This window comes from Lingula anatina, chromosome 1, assembly GCF_051362555.1.
Source record: "Lingula anatina isolate TDL-2025a chromosome 1, LinAna3.0, whole genome shotgun sequence".
NCBI classification, from domain to species: Eukaryota; Metazoa; Brachiopoda; class Lingulata; order Lingulida; family Lingulidae; genus Lingula; species Lingula anatina.
In genome coordinates this window covers 32317063-32339808 of record NC_141767.1, presented here as the reverse complement: position 1 = coordinate 32339808, position 22746 = coordinate 32317063, and the positions used below count along the sequence as shown (strand labels likewise).

Genomic DNA, 22746 nt, shown 5'->3' with positions numbered 1-22746 from the left:
TTGTTTTCTCTCTCTCTCTCTCTCTCTCTCTCTCTCTCTTTCTCTCTCTTCTTCTTCTTTTTTTTTTTTTTTTTTTTTTTTGCAGTAAACAGAGATTTCATGTTGCCGTAAAACGAGCTGTAGTAGACAGAATAGGCAAATTACCTTTGTGCATAAGGGACGTGTATATGATGTACTAAATGATGTTCTCAGGAGCTTTCCTAAATTGAATAAATTGTGGCGAGGCTGTTTAATAGCCGTCTACCGCCTCTATGCCGCAGTTTAAGAGAGGACTAGATTAACTTCGAACTCGTAAAACAACAGAAATGTCATGTAAAGAACTAAACAATGATTGAAGAGGATCAGCTTGATTATAACCACATACTCCCGGCGCTAAAAACTAAAAAGTAAAACATGCCCCTATGCGCGGTAATATCAGTGCAGTGAAATCTGCTTATTCTATTCAAAATTAGGGGGTTTGGTGTGGGAAACATGTATGATCTCCCTTTGTATGTATGTATGTATGACAAATAATGCACTGTTAACCCTAGCCCTATATTCACGAAAACATGTATCCATGGTTATATACATGATAGCATGTGTAGCATGCTACCGTGTATATCGTGCTTGTGGGCAGTGCATTATTTAGTACCTAATAAACACAAGGAAAAGTCGAAATGAAAGATGTTCACTTTATTAGACATAAACGTCATATTTACGGTAACTTACCAGCAACCTCCATCGCCTCTAATAGTGTATATGATAAAAACAATGTGCTAAATAGAAGCAAGACGATAACATTACATGTTATCAACTTAAACATGAACAGATAATTATTTAACTATTAAATTTAACTATTGTCTCGAGGAATAGTAAAACTCCTTTTATTAGCCCATCCATCATATATTGGCAAATGCAGCATCAACAAGTAAATATATCAATTAAAGCGTTCTAATATTTATGAGATAACCTTGTGGAATATACCAGTAGACCACAATAAGGTTATGGAATACGACAAACTCCAGTACCTTACACGTTTGTCCTTTTTAGCCTCTTTGTCCTTTTAAGATGCACACTGTAACATTTTCCCGCGAAAAACTCGTCTTGCGGATTTATCTCGAGTAAACGGTATACTTTCAGAAGATCCAACCAATGAGCCTTGCCATTACTCTGCAAAAAACTTTAAATGATCAAAAGTATTACTTGTCCTCAGTGAGTTCAACAAGAGTTTTTTTATTTTTAATTTTGTACTTGTGTTTAACAGTTTCTCTTTGTACCTTACATTCAGCACAGGGACGTCTAGCTAAACGGATGTTGTCTCAGCAACAGCAACACTGCGTCAATTAAACCTTACCCTTTAGAATGTACATGGGGAAACTTTTGAGCTCATATGCAAGATAAGAAAAGGTCAGTTCCATAGTAAGATCAATCGAAAACAAAGGTCGACTTGTCTGGTAATTCATCTTTAAGACTCTTTTAGAAGCAGGCTTTCTCTACTTCAGTATCGACCGTAATATCTACTATTTTTTGGGAAACGAAAGTAAGCGACTTATAGAAACTGATGGAGTATGAATGCAAGGGCCATGGTTAATCCTACTTTTTATTAACTTATTCAAACACAATGATCTGATTAATGATAGTCATATTCGTTTCTCACCATTCGTTTAACAATCTAATATTTTCCTCATGTCGTCTCGAAAATTTTGGTTCATAAACGAATAGATGACAGGATTAGTAACGTGGTTTATAAAGAAAAAGTAGAAAAATATTTTCGCCAAATTTGAATCAGGTATTTCGATAATGTTTGCGGTTATAAGAATTCCTGGCAAAAAACTGATTAGAAACACCACCGCCACGACAAACAACATGGCGGCAGTTTTTAAATTTGCTGCTCTATCTCGCGACTTTTCGAGAGTTTGTCTTCGCTGTAGGATGGGTCGTTGGACTTTCGGGATAAATTCAATCTTTTCTCCGTTCCCACAATGGATGGAATTCATTTCTGTTTCTTCTGTCGTGGTAAGCACAGTCGTAGATGTCCCATTGTTACCGTTGGTGGTAGCAGTAAGGCGACTGGGCACCACCTCTGTTCTCTGTCGCCGTCTCTTTCGTCGCCGTTCGATGACCGACATGTATAAAAGTGAGTATAGGACGAGGACTATCACAAGCGATGAGAGATAAAGGCCAAGGTGGAAATACTTGTAAATTGTCCGCACCTCATCTCCGAGAAGCAGAGTGTTGGATATGCAGTAGCCGGTGTATTTGATTTCTTCGACTTCTTCACGGCGCTCGGATGTCTGAAGAAGTTTGTTCCATGTCAGAGTAAGAGTATCGAGCAAACCACTTGTTGGACGTAGGTGAGCATCCGATGTATTGAACACAGACGTGTCAAAAGTATGAAAAAACGCAGTGTCATTAGTAACATTGGTTGTGCTTGGGACAGAACATGCCTGGTAAACCCCATAACACAGGCTGACTACCAATCCTGCAATGCATGCCAATAAAACGAGTCCGGCAATGATCATTTTGGCTCTGGCCAGTGTCATTATATGTGCCAGAGGATGGCAAATACAAAGGTAGCGGTCAACGGCGATGGCGGACATGATGAATGCCGAGAAGGGGACAGAGGACGTCATAAGAAATTTGTAAAGTTTGCACAGTACATCATATTCAATGTAAGAGCTGTAGTACTCTATGACCAGCGTGAAAGGGATATTTGCTATGCAGGTTATGAAATCGGTTCCTGCCAGGGTAAGGATGAAAAGCGTAGATGTTTGGCGATCCCGCTTCTTGAAGTACACAACAAAAACCAAGGCGTTGCCTACAACACCTGTCACGCAGAAAAAGGCCAAAAGTGCGAACAAAACGTATTCCTCTACTGAGAAGGGGTTCCTTGGCAGAGCATCGCATGCTATTTTTCTAAGGTGTAAAGTCCCATAAACTGAAATGTTCAGAGTAGTCATATTAGCTCCTTCGACACGACCTTTTTCTTGCTTTATTTTATTTTATTTTTGATTGTAATATGATAGCAAACGTTTCCGTGCAGTTTTAACACGCAAAGGTTAATTTCTATTGTCTCTGGCTTTCTCGCTGGAGATCAAAAGACTCAATCATACAATCCGTCTCTTTTTATTCTCGGCAGCCGACGCAAATCAATAACGTTGCTTAATGCGCTAATCTCACTTCTTTTTTTCTCTCTTTTTGTACCATTTGTCTCAATTAGGGTTAATTTCCTATATGCCGCTTGAAAACCCCAGACGCACTGCGCCACGTGTAAGACAGGAGTCCTTGCCGTCGAAATCAAGTGTTTTCTGTATCACATCGCCATGGACCATTCCTCTTCAGAAGGCCTCTGCAAGAAAGAGGAAGACGTTAATATGTTAAGATGAATACGCTGTACGATATTCACGATGCTTGAACCAAATTTGATATCTAATGATAAATCAGAATTGAGCGTTTGAGTGCCATTTAATGTACCGCTTACAATTATCCACTATGAGGATCTGTCGATCGAAGAGATGCATACGCTCATAAACTGACATCAAATTCAGTATTAATAAACTTTTTCCCAGCCCATGCCAGTTCATACGTAGTCGAAAATTCATATACATGTATCAATAATTGATTTACACCTTGAATGTCTCTTTGTACGTTGGATGTTTTACTCCAGACAAAATAGCCACTAGCAACTAGTTTAATTACAATCGCAATTCGACAGTATGTACAGTTTTTCTGAATATATTTCACCGCAAAATCAACAAGCGCCAACGGTTACATTGAGAACTCTGTAGTAAGGCTTCAAGATTGAAGCGTTAAGAAATATGCTGTAAATACTCGACGGATTAAAATAAATCAATTTATAGACAACTAAACCAGAAGTATTACAAGGTATCCCTGGGAAATTACATCGCTTAATCTTTCAAGTACTCTCAAAATAACATTTAACAAACACAACACAAAGATACACACATACATACATGTCAATGATTATCATCAAACATACGTGTAGCATCGTTGTGTCAGTTTGAAAATCCCGCAACAAAATGTGAAAATAAGTGTACACGCCGTAGAGTAAATTAAGTTAAAGTTTACATTAGTCGTCCGTATGTAGAATCTCGTTTCAGGTGCTTTTAACATCTGTAGCCATACAGTGACCAGCCAATCACGGTGTCCCCAGGGATGACGACACAATGCTTTCAAACTAGATACAGATGCATATATACAAATGCTAGAATGAATGATTAACCTAAGAGCAAGTTGATCCGCGGACTAACAGATCGTGGATCAAATATGGCCGACTCACTTAAAGCAATGTCGACTAATCATCTAGTGGTCTCACCGCCTTCACACGCGCCATCATTGCAAGGGCCTAGCAATAAACCTCGCAGCCGAAATTTCATTCGTTTAATGGCGCGTGTGGAGGCGGGGAGGCCACCAGGGAATAAGGCGGCTTGCTTTTAAGTGGGGCTGACAATATTTAGTCCGCGGATTATCTTTCTGAATGCAACCTTACATCCAAACGCAATATACAGTACACTGCACATTGTAAATATTCCTGTATGTAAAATCGACTTGCTGGCAGCAGAAAGAGACAACACCTACATACATATAGCAGAAGACTTTGGTGACTAAATTATGTTCGCTTAACCTACTGGGAGTTTATCAGAGCTTAAGTACGTTCCAGCATTACATTTACCTAGATCAACACACCTGCTTAAAGTAGCCTAACAAGGCCTTCTCTCTATTTAATTTCCGGCGCGACAAAACTTGGGCTCTTCTCGAATATCCCTTCATTTTGCAGTCACTTGTCAGGCTTTAAGACCGTTGACCACAATTATCTGATCGAGTGGCTTCAGATTAAACACAAGGCCAATTATGGTGAAAAACATAAGCATAACAATGTATTCGGAAAGTGACTTATTTATCTAACACTACAGATGCGTTAGTACAGCTGACACAAGGATATGTGTATGTCTGGGCTTTCCACAAACACGAAATGGTTGTTATGTGATAACATAAATGTTATTGTATACAACATGCAACAGATTCGTGATCGACTATTATTGGACAGCAATCAATAAAAAGACATTTTGCATGGTAAAATTATCTGACAGTACATTTGAAATCTGCCCTTACTTCGGCAAGCAGTACGGCTAACCCGTTCTCGAATAAAGAAAGCATTACTTGTTGGTATCTTTTCAACACCTACGCCGCCTGTTTAATCGTCCCCTTCCACATTTATCGCCTAGTACATGTAGTGAAGTCTAAATAGATAGATATCTCTATCTATTTCTCGGTGTGGTCGCAATGCCTTTGTCGCCTTTAGCCACGTAAATCGCCACTGCTTCTGTCTCTTAGGGTGCATTCCCATAGATTTTAGATCGATCTATCCCCGTGGGGAGTCTCACTAGATTACTGTCAGATAATCCGGCTTGAATGTCCGTCCCGCCTACTACAAGCTGTAAGGGGGTAAATAACTTTTGTGCCCGCTCGGCTGACAGCTATTTAGCGTGAACCCCCAGGGAGTTAGGTCGATCTAGGTGGATCGATCTAATCTCTGGGAATGGGGTCTTATACTCTGGCCAGGGTAATAATGAAACAAATCTTCAGAAATGATAGCTTTCGTACCTGTCACTTCTCGTCACTAACAATCGGTTACTTTGCATTTTCAATTTACCCTCGTTAGACTTCACTTTCCTCACTTTTCTTGACAACCTATGTATACGTAAACGATCAGCTATGAACAAATGCTCCTTTCTCATATGAATAACTATACCCTCCTTGTGAATACACGATCCAGCTACTTGCTTAATTTTCTGACGGGGCTTACAGAATCTTTAACTTATCTGGTAAAGTATTAATATAATTTTTTACGTATCCCGTATCTCAGAACTAACTCACCTTCAGCTAGCTTGACCCCACATTTCATACATGCATTCAAATGTTAATATATCGTTGCAATTATGTGCAATTCTTTCAGATTTCTTCTCGCAATTACCACTTTCACGTCCTCAAACAATCTAAATAAACAGGGTCTATTCATAAACAAATTAAGTTTCACTTGTCAATGAACTGAGATTTACCAGCCTATATTTTGCCCCCACCCCTCTCATCCCTCGCTGAGGAGTGGAAGATAGAAGCTGGATAACTCAGTCCCATCATTTTTATTGAGTTTTGTCTCATGTAGCCTGATGTTAAAAGCTTCAAGAATTTTACAGTGGGAGTAACTTTTTTCCTTGTCCAGTATTTTAATTTTTTTCTTTTCTGGTTACTGTTGTTAAATTATGTCCCTTTTTTTCTCTTTTTTCTTGCTGCTGACGGGTTTTTTTTTCGAATACAACTCCAAATGAGCTTGTAATTTCTAGAAATAAGTAAATAAAATTACATTTACAAACTGCAAATGTAACATACCATTTCAGCGGTAAAAGTCGACTGTGTAACACGTGATCCAGAAAGGCCTACCAGCACCAGCATATGGATGAACAGGTGGGAAGGCCCGTGAGAAAAGAAGTCAAGACTCCAAGCAGGGGCGGATCCAGAGTTATTTTCTGACAGTCTTCCAAATTATCTTTGTTGATCCATCCCCCATTTTTGACCGTCTTCCGACAGAAAAAATTAGATACCCGTCAATGTAAACTTGAAAATCTGACCGTCTTCCGGAAGACCCAGAAGACGCCCTAAATCCGCCCCTGCAAGGCCCCATTCAGAATAGGGGACTAACTAGTCCGAGCATCAAATATGGCCCACCCACTTAAATACTTCCCCACGGAATATCTATTTAGTGTCTATTAGCGGATTAGACGGCACGCTTTATAGTGGGTCGCCATATTTGACCCTCCAAATTAGCTGAACGCAATGAAGTATTAGTAGCAGTAGGAGGAGGAGGAGGAAGAGGAAATATATATACATCTTATGAAATTTATATTTGATAAATATATATATATCTTTTTCAGTAACCATTCTAATATCATTTAAAATGTAACACTTGCTTTTCAGTTCATATGCTCTGTTGAATAACTTTCTTTCAGTTACCTTTTTTGCTATTTAAGCTTTGGAAAAATCACACCTCCCCATGCTTCATAACTAAAATATCGTAAGGGCTGGGTGGCCGGCCAGTTAAGTTGTCAGTTAAGGCGGTCAGTAGCTTTAATCTGTCTTAATTAAACGTTTTGTAATTTGCAGGCGTTTAGCCACAGGCTCCCTGCACATTGCACATTGTATACATATGTGTGCTTTTTAGATTTCATCACTTCAATTTCTTTTTTACTGATTTTCCAAACAGGTGTTTTGCTCTTAAGATAAGAGCCCATTTCGTATGTCAAATAACTATATTGATTGTTTTAGAATAGACATAAGGTATGACAAAGAGAAACAGTGATTTTACTTTATGTAGGTCTAGTGAAGCACGTGTAACTTAATCTCTGTTAACATGAATACAAAGAAAAAATGAGGTTTGGATGTAAAAGGTCGATAAGATTTGTTTAGATCAGTCTTAAATGTGACGCAAAAAAGGCTTGGTTCCCATGTTACAGTTTCCTGAAATAAGAATGACTAACGTATAAAACATCGAATGCACTGCGCAAATATAATTTGCTGTAGTCCTGTTTCAAGTTATGAAAGCAAAATAGAATAGCATAATTCATTGCTTCTTTTCCATCGTATGGGACTCTGTTCCAAACTATTTGAGCAATAATATTGACCGAGGCCTACGAGTAACGATTTTACTTACTTCAACACTCATCAGTTAATGTAACATAACAGTACGTAATACACTCTCTAGCCAAGATTCATTACACTGGAACCGGAAGAACCCATGTGGTGTCACGTGGCACAGGAAGCAAGCTTCCTCAAAAACAAGTCCGGTGATCCCAAACAAAATTTTCAGAAAAACACATTCCATAAAAGACCAATAATCTCAAATGGTATAATGTCTGTATAAGAATAACCTTCATATCCGTTTTGCACAGCGTAATTCCTTACAATAGGAAGAAAAAAGCATACATCATTGTTGATATTGAATTGCGCAGCAGGCAGTGCTATTTTCTACAACTGAATTAATATATTATAGCTGTGAGAGTCGAAGATGTTGAAGAATGTGCTTTACGTTTTTCGTTTATGTAAAATTTTCCTTTGACCAAATCTACTACACATACGCCCCATATTTGAACCATTTCAATATGAATTCCTATTACACTTGTCCTGGAACTTTGAATGTCTTGATGTCGGCTGTCTAGGAAAACCAAACCCTTGTCGTACTTCACCTTTTGCAATCAAATGCAGCCAAGTCATTTTATGTTATGAATAATGTAAAATGAAGGCACATGATGGATAGACTTATGACGCCGTACTTGTATGTTACCAGCTGATAATATCGCATATTCTTACTGATTACCGTCTACGTTGACGTTCTTAATTAGGCTAACTGTCGCATTCCTTTAAATTTTGGCTCAAGCAAGTTAACAAATGAAACTATCTATTTTCGCGTGTAATTTTGAAAGTCGAAAACCAGATGTTTGTACATGACAAAATGATGAAACAAAACGTTCAACGTTGTAGAAAACTTGGTGCATGGTCAATTTGATCTGAGGCCTGCAGTATCTGATATGTAAGTCGGCATATTAAAACTGCTCACCGCTCACAAAGGAAAAAAAAAACAGGGCACATTTTATATTAAATCTGCAATTACTTCGATTATCTTTCTTTTGATGGATAGTTAAAAGGAACTCCGGAAAAAATGTCAATAAAACTGCAGTTATTAGACAAAAATATTCTGAGAATTCAGGGTTCAAACTATGTCAATTACGGTAAATCTAGATGACTTGACTTTTGGGCACACTCAAAATGCTTTGTGAAATATCACTCATGTTTCTATCAAGTCGCCTTATTTGCAAAGGAGGTAAATTATTCTACAATCATTTACGCTCAATAAATTCGCTTTGCATTCGATGGCATCTGTTCAGCTTTTCTGTGCAGTTCTAGCTTTGTTTCCACTTTCTTCAATATCGGTTTAAGATTATTCGCTAAACGAACGGATAGAAACATTTAATCTGTACTGTTTTCAAAATCAAACGGTATCTGAATAACGATCATAATAGGCCCTACTCAAGACAAGAACACGAACATCTGTTTTTTTACTGCAATTTATGAGTGGTATAAGAACCTTTCGGTTGGCAACTGAGTGATTTTTACCAATGTCAAATTACTAACATCCTCCCCAGTATCTCTTTATCCAACATATGTTAAAAAGTACACACGCACGGGCGCGACAACAGACACAAACGCAAGCATGCACAGCCACAAACACGCTATCACACTCAATGTCTGCCTTGACTGTCTCACACCTACCTTCTTCAGCGGCTGCTTTAGACTACTCAAAGTGCTGCAACTGTTATGGATAATCGACATCCGTACGGATGATCTTTAAAGCGAGCTAGACAAGTCGTTTGGAAATTATCGAAAGTCAGAATGGCATCATTCTTTCGTATTTCGTCTCGATATCCTAAAATTTTCAGAATCTGTTTTCATAATTATGTGCCGATGCCAAAACGGTCAAAACTGACACAAAATCCCTCACCTCAAATAAATACATTTATCAGTCACTGCCTGCCCCAAGTGTCTGACTCGAGCATAATGTTCCATCTTAAAAACATTCTATTGGTTCTTTCGAACTGCCCTTTCTCTCTCGTCCTGATAATCCAATTGATGAATGAGCATTTGATAAAGTTTTGCTGGAATTAGTTCTAATCACAGCGCAAATTGCTCAACCTCAAGAAAAAACGGAAATTGAAAACCTTTGACTGATGAAGAATCGTCGCTGGTAATTGGTCATGAATTACATATTTTTTCTGATTGTACGCCTTTGATTTAGTGCCAAATTAAAAGATAAGGCCAAACGTCTCGCAAAGAGCAAGAGGAAAAGCGTAATTGGCGCTACTGGTTCTAAGAAGCTGACACAAACGGCTGTCATTTAAGGTTCAGTATACCACAGTGACAGGTCGGAGGTGATCCGGGACTCATCGTTATCTGGGGGTGTATCTGTATGTCTAAGTCCATCCTCTTTGTTGGTGGGTGAAATGCAAAAACTCACTTTGAAAGCTTGCTCAAATTATATGTAATCACATTCTTATAAAACCACGCCTTTAATACGTTTATATATATATTATATTTATAGAAATAAATGGTACTTTCTGATATATATATATATATATATATATATATATATATATATATATATATATATATATATATATATATATATATATATATATATTCCAAAAAATACTTTACCGCACGCTGAGCAATTCCATTGCCACAAACTGTAGAGGCTAGTACGTCCACACACTAGGATGCCGGCCTGTCCTTATTGCAAGTAATGAACAAATCGTTATAGCTTAATCATAAAGATGCATATCTCTCAATTAGTATAAACACTCCTGTGAGACCAAATATATTAAATAACTTCCCGTGACAATTAAGTGTAACTAATTAGAAGCAAACAACTCCCAGCGAAAAGAGGATATTTACAACAGAATCATAAGGGTTTGACCATTTAATCTTATTATTGGACCAGAAGAAAAGATGACAACCAGGTAACGCACGGTTATGCCACGTGTGTACAAGGTATCGCATCTAGAACCAACAATTTAGTCGGGAAGATTACTGCTGGATTTTTCTTTGATCTAAAGATATTACGATCGCTCTATAAATTGATCATTATTGCTCCAGTGAAATCCATTACTGACATTGCGAATTCGCCATTTTCAGTATTGAAAAATAATCATGGTTGTTTCTTATTTCAGACCGGTGCTGACGCATTTCAGAATAGCGGCATGTTATTCTCTGAGAGAGATGAACGGCTCTAAATCAGTTCAAATGTGTAGGCATCAGATCTAGAACAAATCAATTGCTGTTCTCAGCTTGTCAAAACAAAAGTGTAAAGCATCCGTATTCAAAGAAGTCGTTCTAGCAAAAAAAAAAAAAAAAAAAAAAAAAAAAAACGTTTACGTCACTACCTGTTCCCCTTTAAAATTTAAAATCTGATCCGAATCTGAGTACAATTCAGCTGGTTTTGTTATAAGTATATAATTATGTTACAATTAAATCTTTACTGGCAACCAACCGTTAGAGAAATATAGGTTAAACATTATTAATCTATGCCTAATTATATAAGTACACAATGAGATATAAGGCGGAACATCGTAAAGGCATTCTTTGCAGCTATGACTTCAACTATAAAGTAACAGGTGGTATGCTTGCAATAATCCATTGCATTGATTTGTTTGTCAACCTGTCATTTTAAACAATCCTATTTACTAACAAATGCAGTCGCCGATCATTTGGCGACTTTCTGTGCTAACGTCGCTCCCGGTCCTGAACGTATATGATCCTGCTCTATGAGACCATTCCCAGAGACTATCGTACTTACTTTGGATCGAACTATCTCCAAGGGGATTCTAGTTTAATTGCAATAAACTTAAGCGGCTTGTGTGTCTGTCACGCCTACTGAAGCTGACAGGGGGTAAGATACTATCGCTTAGCAGCTTTAGTAGGTGTCCCACACATCTAAGCCACTTAAGTTGAAAGCAATTTAACGAGAAACCCGTGGAGATGGACCGATCCTGAAGATCGATCTAGGGATGGGAACCCAGTCTATCATTGTCTCTGTCTCTCTCTCTTGAAGGAATTTAACTGAAAGTTGTGGACTCGCAATCATTTCATGCCATTATCTCTTTCCATACTTTCTGTGTCTAATGCAACTTTCTTCATTATTTTTTTCTGGCTTATTCGTTCACGAAAGGCTATTCGCAGTGTAACATTCACACAAAATCTATAAACTACGTTTTATTATTCCATGATTGCAATAGTGTAAAAGGGGCTTAATAAGATAATCACTAAATCTGATCAAAATGGCCACATTAATAATCATTAAATGCGCGATTATTAGACAGCAATTTATCGTCATTTTGTTAAAAAAGCAGAATTAATTGAAATAAAATCATTAACTCCATCCTTTTGATCTGCCCCTTGAGGTAGACAGTTTGGAAATGAACGAAGATTAATAGCTATGGTCGTTGGAAACAATCGCATTGGACACATCTGTTTGGCTTTTTATGAGGTTCCTTCAACAAAGATGGAGCCCTGTGTTTCATGAAAACGGAAATGTTTTTTTTTCTATATATCGTTACTTTCATATAGTGTAATGGTGGCATGTAACATTATTGATAGCAAACGTGTTCTTTTTGAGCATATAGTGCTAATCGACCATTTCCGTGCCAAATCAGATCAAATAAGAAAAGCTTATACAATTTCAACCGAGTGAAGTTTAAAGAGAAAATGGACCCAATATATGAACCCATCAATGACGTCAACAAGAAATCATTCTACACATTAATCTTGTCCAGAATATTAAGATGGAACAGTGCTTCGTATGTCCTCTGGTGACACGCTAATATATTTTTAATTAGTTTATCTGTAAGTGGTCTCTGTCCCATATTATATTCGAAACACTACATAAAAAGTAGTGGATTTTGAATGATTTTCTTGATTGATAAACGTACATATATGAATACTTGTTTGGAAATTTGTCTCAGTCCAGCATATTACGATTTTGTTGCTGCACGATTTTGTTGATTTTGAAGGGGGTTGGGGGAGTCAACAAAAATAGCGTAGGGAAGCTACGCAGATATAAAACAAGCAGCAAAGCTGCCAATCGTACAGGTAAAAAGCTGAAAATAAAGATGCACAAAGAAGGTTAATTTTGAAATTTTGCAATACTATTTTAGTCCCATGAATTAGTTCTGGAAGTTTCATAGCAAAATAAGTTACATCTTGAAAATGCAAATTTGTGAAAAAATAAGCATTGTACAAAAAATGCATAACCTCCAGGAAAATAATGACTGATACTCCGAAATGCGATGCTGAGGAACTTGAACGACGCAGAGGGATAGATCGAGATTGACAGTGGTTCCAGAAATATATGGCCACCCCAACTCATCAAAAGTGTCTTTAGAGTGACTGAGAGAGCGATTTCACGAGAGACTGATCAGCAGGTGGCGTTGAGTGGACACCGCTTTCACGTGCACCGGACTTGAACCCCTCGGATTTTTGTATGTGGGGTTATCTCAAGAATAATGTGTTCCAGAACAAATCTCATCGATTGGTGTACTGAAGGCAAAAATCACAGCGAAAATCAGGGGAATCCTCAGATAGGAATGTGTTTAATTGACAGTAATGGACAATTTGCGAAAAGTATGCTAGTGCGCTTCCAATATCGCGGAGGCCATTTGTAGCATATTTTGGAAATAACATGATTTTATGCAGAGTGACCAAGATAGCTTTGATAGCTTATGATTGAACACAGACTGAAGTTTCAAGAAATTTGCTGGACCTTTGTAGGGTTTAATAAAAATTCCATGGGTTCTATATTATCATATGTAGTAAACTAGAATGCAAAGATAGTTTTAAATATAATTGTATTAATTTGCTTATTGTTTTTAGTAATATTATGAGAAAATTATATGGATGGCGAATTTGATGAATTCGATGCAATGAAATGCTAGTGCTCTTTGTAAATTACAGCAACTCTTTGGAAAATGATCACTTCCATGCATACCTTCCAAAAGTCCCGCTTATTGTTATATGGTTTCAGACGGTAAATAAGGCAAAGTTAGAAATCTCTGGCATCTTGAGGTTGTCTGGGTGAAACCAAAAAATCGGTGATCTCCAGGAGATTTTTAAAAAGAGTCCTAATTAATGGCTTGAAACAAATACCTCTGGAAATCCTCGAAGGAAAAGAAAATTGTGTTTTATAGTTCTTGAAAATCGATAAGGCATTATGCATTTTTCATTTTCGGCTTATCAATCATCATTCTTTTCTCTTCTTTGTGAAATAAAAAACAACATCCGCTTACCTACAGTATCACATTCCAGGACTCGACAAATGTCTATAGCATGTTTGCCTTACTTTGATATGACAATATCTAGTTCTATTTCTGTAAATGCTTTTGTACTTATTCTTCTTTACATCCCTATTCAGTGTATACCCCGCATACTGGCTAAGATGCAGAACCAAACAGCTCAAGGCAGTTACAAGGTGCACTAATTAAATAGCTTGCTGTCCCTTATTTCACTATCATTTAATGTGATCGTGTATTCCTATAAATATTTATGACTAATATTGAGTTTTGTCTTGTTGACTGGGTAACAGATGTCTAAGGAACGTGTGGAGGATTCGGTTGGTGGTGGTTGGGGGAGGGGGGGCGCAATTAAGTGAACCTACATGTACACTGAACGCCAACTTCGCGAGTACATGCATCAGAAAGATCGTAGATGGTTATGTTTTATTTTTAATTTTTTTTTTTTTTTCATTTTCTTATTAGCCATATATGCCCATCCAACCACCGGTTGTGTGTAACTGGACCTATGGACATATGAAACCGAGAATTAAATTGCTGCCACCTCGGTCCATTTTCCAATTAATACAAAATACATGTAGATCGTGATACTCTCGCACATTTCGACATTTACATGTATTTATTCCACCCCTTCGAAAATAGAATTTTGGCGGTTTTATGCTATGAAACATGGCACATCATCGCTAACGCCACCTTGGAAAGCTGAAGAAATACAGGAAACGCTTACGTTCCTCAACTACAAGTATTGCATAATGGAACATTGAATGTTTAACCAACCTGCGTTCTTCACAGGTCCTTCCGTTATAGATTTAATGCTCTTCCTACATTTTCAAGTGGCGATTACATAATATGCAATACAACTTAAGTGACGTAGTACTGAAGGCAAGGAGAACGCTATTGGACGCGGTAAGCCAAGCTGGATAAAACGACTGGATAAACGATTGAAAAGGTCACCCTGCATTTCCTGCAAAACTCAATAATAAGTCAATTAGTACGAGAACTGGCACGGGTCAGTCAGTCTATTGGCTCTGTACTTGCCAACCCGATCTGTCTAGAACCATTTATATCCACTTTTTGCACGGATGAACCTAGTTCAACAGTATTTTTCAGAGTGGATTGCCAACATTCGTTCTTTACTGTACCAATTAGTGTACATTCCAGTTAACACCCAACCTTCTTTCATTTACTCAAAATCCCAACTGGCAGACAGTCAAATTTGATAGAATAATACACAGCAAGCGTATCTGCCTGGAAGGCGCCGGGCCACCTTCAGTGAGGGTACCGAGAGGGCAGACAAACATCATCAGTGTGAATTGCCACTGCACCAGGTGGCTCTCCGCACAACTCTGTTTCTCCGCATAATAGATAAAATTGGATTAAACAAAAGCAATTGAACAAGATCAAGACAAATCGACGAACAAGAAGTGCAGAGGTGTAGAGCTAGGCTATTTAGAGACGCGTTAGGTGTGTTCTAAATACCTGTACCGAGAAGATTATGCTTGACTTTTGATTTGGTTATTTAGGGTACACACAATTATGGAGATATAAAGATCGTTACCGACATTACGCATATGAGATCCACTTGCAGCTTTAACTTTAAATGACTGATCGAGTTTTCGCGTAAATACTTCAGGATTATGAAAATACTGCAAACACACTGGTTGATGGCAACTAGACAAGTACTTAACATGTAGATGCTATTAAAAACAAAAAGAAACTAACGTGTTTGGAAGGAAGTGTGTTTTATCTCATTGATAGCATTGCAATGCGAAAACCGCACTTAATACATTAGAGAGGGTGAATACGCGGGCATTAAAATACCGATTCTTCAAAGCTACATATTGCCTCTATATACCAATCAAAACTTGGACCTATTTCATATGGGTCCAAGAACAAAATAGCCACACAAATGACGAAACGACGAAAAAAATCAACGTTTAAAGTGTTCAAATATAACAGCTTTTTACCAAGGCTTTCCACTTTACCAAGGCTAGTTTCTTAGCAAACATTCTTGTTCCTGTATACGCAGTATATGCCAGCAGATGTGTTTCTTTGAAATTAATGCCATTTGAAAGAAACTAATGGTCAAAGAAGGTACATGTAGATGATTTCGACCTATTTACTGTGTCATATCCGGGCTTTCTGTGCCATAAAACAAGACATTGTTGCTAGATGGTAAAAGTGACAAAAACGATATCTTCTTTTCAAAAAGTTAACTTCAGAAAATAATAAAATGTGTAGCATCTATTTGGAATGGTTTTGGAGAATTAAGGGGGGACCTCGAATGAAATGTGATGAATAATTTGACTTGGATTTGTGCATGCACCATCAGGGAATGTTTGCGTAATCGGCTCCTTTTGCTGAATCGCAGGGGGGCATCTGCATTACACACACGCACAGACAACTAACACACACGCACACAAACATGTAAACAGGCACGCACGTACGCACGCACACACACACACACACACACACACAGCAACTCAAATGAATGCTGAAACCTTCGAAATCGCATGATAAGTCGGTCTGATAAGTATAATATTGAAAAATGACCCACTATTCAAAGCAGAAATAGCAGTGTAAATTGGGCCTACATAGATTGCATCTTTTCAATAGCATTCTATTTTTGGTATTTGGTCTTCTAAAATAAAACGCCTTTAGATCAATCCTTGAATGCTTTCGAGAGTTTGCGTACATTTATGGCATCTAAATCTGTCCTACTGTTGGTCGTTATCAGACACATTTCGCTAAGTACCAGTATCGCCAAGATCAGATCTTCGTAATTTTGATCCAATTAACTACCTATTCTATAGTTCGCATACAACAGCTTGTGTCGCCTGCTATCATTAATATTGCATCGTCTTTTGATATATACTGGTAGAAGAATTACCAACAGCAAAATGAGAATGTTTACTTATTCCCAAATATTTAAGGTGAATAATAAAGTAATGTGAAATAGGGTGAAATGAAGGATAACATAATAAAAGAAGCTCTTTTCTGGGTATGGAAAAAAGTGTTTATTGTCTTGTATAATGAATACAGTTATACACCTACCATATCTTTGCAAGAAATAATAGAGAGAGAGAATACATATTACCACGTTTGACAAGAATTTACCAATTCCATAATGCTAAAAATGCGTTGGCATGGAAGCTGTGGGTAAAAGGCAGAAAAGATAAAAACAGAAACGGGGTGAATAAAAGCCTACGTGACGGATCATCTAATTATATACACAATGCATTTCCCATAGTCTTGTTTCATATTGTTTCTTGCGTCATACGAATGCAATGATGCACGAAATCTGAGCTCACTCTGATTGGCTTTACTTGCCTTGTCCTACGAGAACGCAAATCCGGCAAACCAGGGGAAAAGGAAATGATCAGATAAAAAAAAAAAAGGCGTCGTCATTGGTATTGATGCCAGGTTGGCTTCCTTAATATCAGATTGAATTGAACGTCAAGCGCGTAATGGCATTTAAATAAAACTCGATTTCCGACATAACCTACTATGAACTGCAACCATGGGAACGAGCATGCCTACATATAGGGCCCCGGCTGGTGACCAAGAAGGGCGGGTCTCTGCCAGCGATCAGCAATGGATATCTCATGTTACAGTGCACAGTATGCACAGGACATTCAACCCTTGAAATTGGCTGAGATATGGTACTTTTTAACACATCTATAAAGAAAGGACGATGTATTCTGCACGCCGCCAGCAATATAGTAATCCAATTTTCACTCGCCTTTTAGGCGATTCACTGACCACACGACCACTGTTAGAGATATGTATCTTACTGCAAATAAATTGGCCAAAGCTTCGTTAAGGTTAATGACCGCAAAGGAAGATTGTACCGAATGTTAATAAGGTAAATATTGGTCGATAAACAGTTGACTTAATACCGATGGTGCAAAAGAGGTGTCTACGTATACGTTCCAGCAGACCCCTTTTATGCACAAGAGGCAACTGAAAGATGGCCCCAAATCGAATACCTTCTGTCTATTACATCAAAGAGAAGGAAGCGAGTTTCTTTTGTTATTGCATGTGAAGATAAAAAGAGATACGGCCATTCCATCTACACGTACATTTTACGCAATAAAAAAACTGCTTTTCAAGATATCACCATGACATGACGTATTGTTTGAAATGTAAACGAATTGACACAAATACTGCTGTTTCTTCCCACTAGTGATGTTCCACGAATTCTATCCAAACATGTTCCCAAGTGCAAAGTAAACCACAATATAATGTAGCTGTAGGAGACAATAAACCCCAAGTTGACTTGGAAATCTAAACATCTGTCACTGATAGCAGTTTAAATCTATCTATCTGTGCCCGGGTCTTTTGAGGACATAATGGTAATTGTACATTGGTTTCGATTCACTGCCTTAGAGGCCAGTTATGTGCAGATTACTGGCTTTTTTCCCAATCAGCCCCCACGGAAAAACCCCAGGGTATTAATTGGTCATCAACAAGCCACAATGTACAAAAATTGACAAGAAAAAAACTTAAAATCACTTTCGAAAGTCTGATTGCGATGAATATATTGCTCAAAAACACGCAACAACATTGAATTGCGTAACATAACATTGTCTTTGCTAACAGAATACAATACAATACAATTAAAACAGATATGCGAGTTCCTCTTTTCTTAAATCTAAAAACCAGACAATGGAAGCAGAATGCGGGTAAAACTATTGTTTTCTGGCATTAATTTAGAAAAAAGAAGAGGGAAAAACAATCACTGTTGCTGCCTAGAGGATTTGGAAAGAGTAACGAGAAAAGGCTAAAGAGTTGAAGTGGTTTTCGTTCTTGTTGAATATCATTCTATTATATGCAGCATAACCTTTTTTCAACAACAACAACAAAAAAGCAGTATATACTGGTTTTTATCTGATTTGGTCATTTCAAGACTTGTGATAGACCAACCATTTTACACATGCACTGTTTTGAACAAGTGCCCCTACCTAGAAGAGAGCAAACGCACTCGCTACGGCACACAGGTAAAAATGTCCCACTTTCGATCAAATGATCTATATTAATTAAAATGCAATAATTAAGAACTTCATAAGGAGATTAACTGTTCTACAGATTCGGTATACACTAAATGATGTCATATTAAAAAGATCAGCACAATGAACAGAAATGCAACACTTACCAACAATAAAACCCCCACGTTTCGAAGACTACACCAAGATACACGTAGCTCTTGGAGTTGATATTCACCTCGGGACTCGAAAATTCGGTTTCCAAGCAAGAAAGGTTTGATGGGTGGAAAGTAAAAAATCTCCAGTTACCGTCTACCTGGCTTATGGCTTCTGTCTTCCGTTTGAAACGCAAGCGAGCTTATAACTTATTGTTACTGGTATTCCGAATGCTGTGATTTATGAGTTCGCTCTCTGCGTAGATGCCGCGTTAAAAATGATTGAAAAGATCAGGAGATAAAACATGCTTAAATTCCGCTGGCATGGCTGTATGCACCAGTCTCGACTATGCGCATTTAAGTTTATCGATTAAAAAGATCGCTTTCTGGAAATGAGGCCTTATCCATTTAAAACCATATTCATAACTGCTGGCCAACATCGGAATAATGTAAAAATTACGAACGATCGCTATCGAAATTTGGCCCTAGTCAATTTAGTCAATTTACCAATGTTACAGTAGCGGTGTAACACATGTAGGCCTACTATGCAATGAGAATTAGCTGTTGGCTCTAACTTCGATGAAGTGCGTAAGTCGGATAAGCCACAGTCTAGGTTTCAGAGCCCACGTACATGTAGATCGGTATCCTCCTTTTTAAATTACCTTACATGCTCGCTTGTTGCGTGTGCGCCCTGGCTGCGTGTTATTGACGTCTATGGAATAATTTAAAACGGCACCAATCGCCTTCTTAAACCATACATCAACTGATTCCAACAGAATAGAATTGAAATACAAGCCTGGGGTGCACATGGGGTGGGGGTGACCCCCCCTAATTTTTTCAACCACGTAGGTCTTAAAAGTTGGAAGCAGGGGGTAAATAAATCCTGCACACTTATTTGAGCCTAACATACCGTAAATAAGACAATTTATTAATATTGATAGCCAGTCTAGACCCCCGTCCGACTCCAAATATATGGTTTAACCGTTATCGCCTCACCCCTTTGCCGATTTATTTATTTATTTATTTTTTACTAAATGCTAACCACACCCACTCTGACTAACAAAATAACTTGGGAGTGATCTTCACTTTCACCTTAGTCTAATAAAAACCAATTCGCCCAAGTTTCCATCCACAATTAAAAAATATATCAGTTGTAAACACTGCTGCTCAAAAAGTAAAATATTGCTAAGAATTCACATCAGAATTCTTTTTCATGGCAGATACTTATGTGACCGGTCACGCACATCAGTTACACTTCTGCTGACGCAGCCGGAGAAACCATAAAAAATCTTTGCAGTCTACTTAATTAACCTTACACGTGCTGTACAACGTGCTTTATGAGTGCGCCCAAAAACACATCATTTACCATGTACAGTTAAAAAGGGCATATGGCAATACCTACGGTGTTACATTCTACAACACAAGACCTGTAACTCACACGTTGTCAGCTTGCTTTCCAATACGGGTGCCACTGTAATTTATTTACATATAGAAGTCTATGAAGTTTGGCTTTGCCAAGCAATCACTTGCGGTATTACTGTTTTATGGTGGCAAAGGTGTGAAGCCTGTTAGTGAGACTATTTGAGAGTTTCAAAAGAGACTGGAAAGTGCGTTTACCGTAGCTTGATTTTACCACCTTTGGGGTTATCTACGACTCAAGCTTTAATTACCCAGTTCTGCAGTTTATTCAAAATGAAGAAAAATCAGAATTAAAGACTACTTTGCGTGAAGTGTGTGTGTGTGTGTGTGTATATATGTGTGTGTGTGTGTGTGTGTATGTGTGTGTGTGTGTGTGTGTTCCTAGAAAAGTTATTTCCCTGCATACGCAGGCCGTTGCCAAAGTTTACAACTTGGGTACTTGGTTTTTAAATGAGACAACAATGACCAACATGCCTAAAACCAATTGCTTATATTGTAGGCATATTCACGTAGTCCTCATCGAAATATTGATTGTCTGGCACACTCTATCAGAGGCCCTCCTAGCAGTTAGAAAATCGGTTGAAGGTCCTTTTACAGCTTTTGTTACAGCTAGAAGGGTCTCAGGTAGAAACTGACTGTCTGCTGGACTCCTTTCAATGCTGGCATTTAAGAGAATACCTGCAATGATTAAAATATCTCCGCACTCATAATCACTAAAGACTGCCATTTATCTGTTTAATCACCCTTGTGAATCAAAGTTACCTAAACTGAAGGTGGTGCTTACCAACTGTATACCAAGCGTGCCAGACTGGCAATGTATGAAAGTATGACCTTTTGGAATTTTTGTGAATATGACGAACTCTTTTTTATGAAAACAAAAAAGAATTAATATCCGAAAGACTTGGTGCAGTCTATTACTACATTAGGCAGAAAGAGTTAAAGGTGGCGTCAGGCAATGTGTCTTTCAGTCTGCTAAGGGTGATAAGCTTGGGTCAGTGAGTTCTCATAATAAATTCTAAGCAGGGAAAACGACGACGCCTGTTATTGTCAAAATATTTCACAATCGCCCTCAACGATAGTGTACTCAAGGAACCGTTTCATTTTTATGAGTCAAACAGTTGTATTTCTAAGTTTAGTAAATAACTATCAAATAAATGTGCAACGACAAAATAAATATATAAAGAGTTTCTGTAAATAACAGTTACCAAGATTTTGGACCACAAAATTGCTATATCAAATTAAATCTTAATCATAGAAGTAACGACCAAGTTTTGACTTCATTGTTCCTTGTAAAAATTGATCCAGATCGACTACCACATACACAAAAATGACCAAAGATTTCATGAATCCAGAATAACCAGACGCGTGCTTTACAACGTGTTCTGATTTCCCCAAATCCGTGTTCGGATTAAGAGATCGCTGGAACCTGGATAATCTTATTATTGAAAATCATTAATTACAAGCACACATGCATTTAACAGGTGTATGTCACCATACTGTAGGTATTAAGTATGGACTCATGTTTATAACGCACAAGTGTATATCAGTGATAGATCGAAGCCCATGGCGATTGATAGTCCACCAAGATAACACGAAGTTTCACGAATAACTGTAAAATTAAGCGAGATTTTATGGTATTTAAGCAAGAGTGGGGTCAATATCATGACACATAGATCTTTGTATGGAATTAAAAAGACAGGTTGAGCTTCTCTGAATTCCAGATTCTCCTCCGACAGTAGGTTATGTTATGGGTTCCGTTTATTACTTCAAAAGTCCTCTTCGAGGATTTCGAAATATGTTCGTCAGTCGGTTTGCTTGTTTGTTTGTCTGTTTGCACTTCTTGTCTCACAATTCTGAAGATATCGATCAGTAGGCCTACTCTGAATAATTGTACTGGTACTCGGACATGACCACCAAATCTTGGTGATGACCCGGACCTTATTTTGGATACAAAAAATTATGAAATTTTAAGATATTACATTGCGTAAAATTTCAAAACATCATATCTCCAATATTTCTTTGCCAATTCTTTTGTAATTTGGCACACATGTATGGGGTGGGGAACTGTACTAACAAACCGCGTTTGGATAGGATCCAGAATGAATTTTTAAAGCAAATTTTAAATTTTAACATTGAAAAGCCCATTTGCGACTTTTAAAAAGTCAGTATCATTCAACTGACTTCTTGTTCGCTGTAGATATATGGGGTCACATTTTTTGTTACTGTGCCAAGAGGCATCTGGATCCAGGAAGGTCTAAAAATCGCGCTTCTTCACTTTGAAACACCCTTTTAAGGACC

The 22746-nt window shown here is 37.9% G+C and overlaps 1 protein-coding gene across 3 annotated transcripts; it reads right to left on the bottom strand.

The window, feature by feature from the left end:
* Positions 1-483: 483 nt before the first annotated feature.
* LOC106155222 (uncharacterized) lies at positions 484-19661 on the bottom strand. 3 transcript variants are annotated; one of them, XM_013529947.3, is made up of 2 exons: positions 19045-19661; positions 484-3328 (listed from the first exon to the last, which is right to left on the bottom strand). In XM_013529947.3, the coding sequence occupies exon 2, from the start codon at positions 2937-2939 to the stop codon at positions 1644-1646; it is 1296 nt and encodes a 431-aa protein (XP_013385401.2). In that variant the 5' UTR covers positions 2940-3328; positions 19045-19661; the 3' UTR covers positions 484-1643. The 3 variants fall into 3 exon arrangements, with proteins under 3 accessions (XP_013385401.2, XP_013385402.2, XP_086858474.1); XM_013529948.2 differs by lacking the exon at positions 19045-19661 and adding an exon at positions 9322-9974; XM_087002348.1 differs by lacking the exon at positions 19045-19661 and adding an exon at positions 3954-4087.
* Between the last annotated feature and the right edge of the window lie 3085 nt (positions 19662-22746).

What these genes read in the sequence shown, in the direction of transcription:
- LOC106155222 (XM_013529947.3), bottom strand. Translation starts at nt 2,939, where the DNA reads ATGACTACTCTGAACATTTCAGTTTATGGGACTTTACACCTTAGAAAA.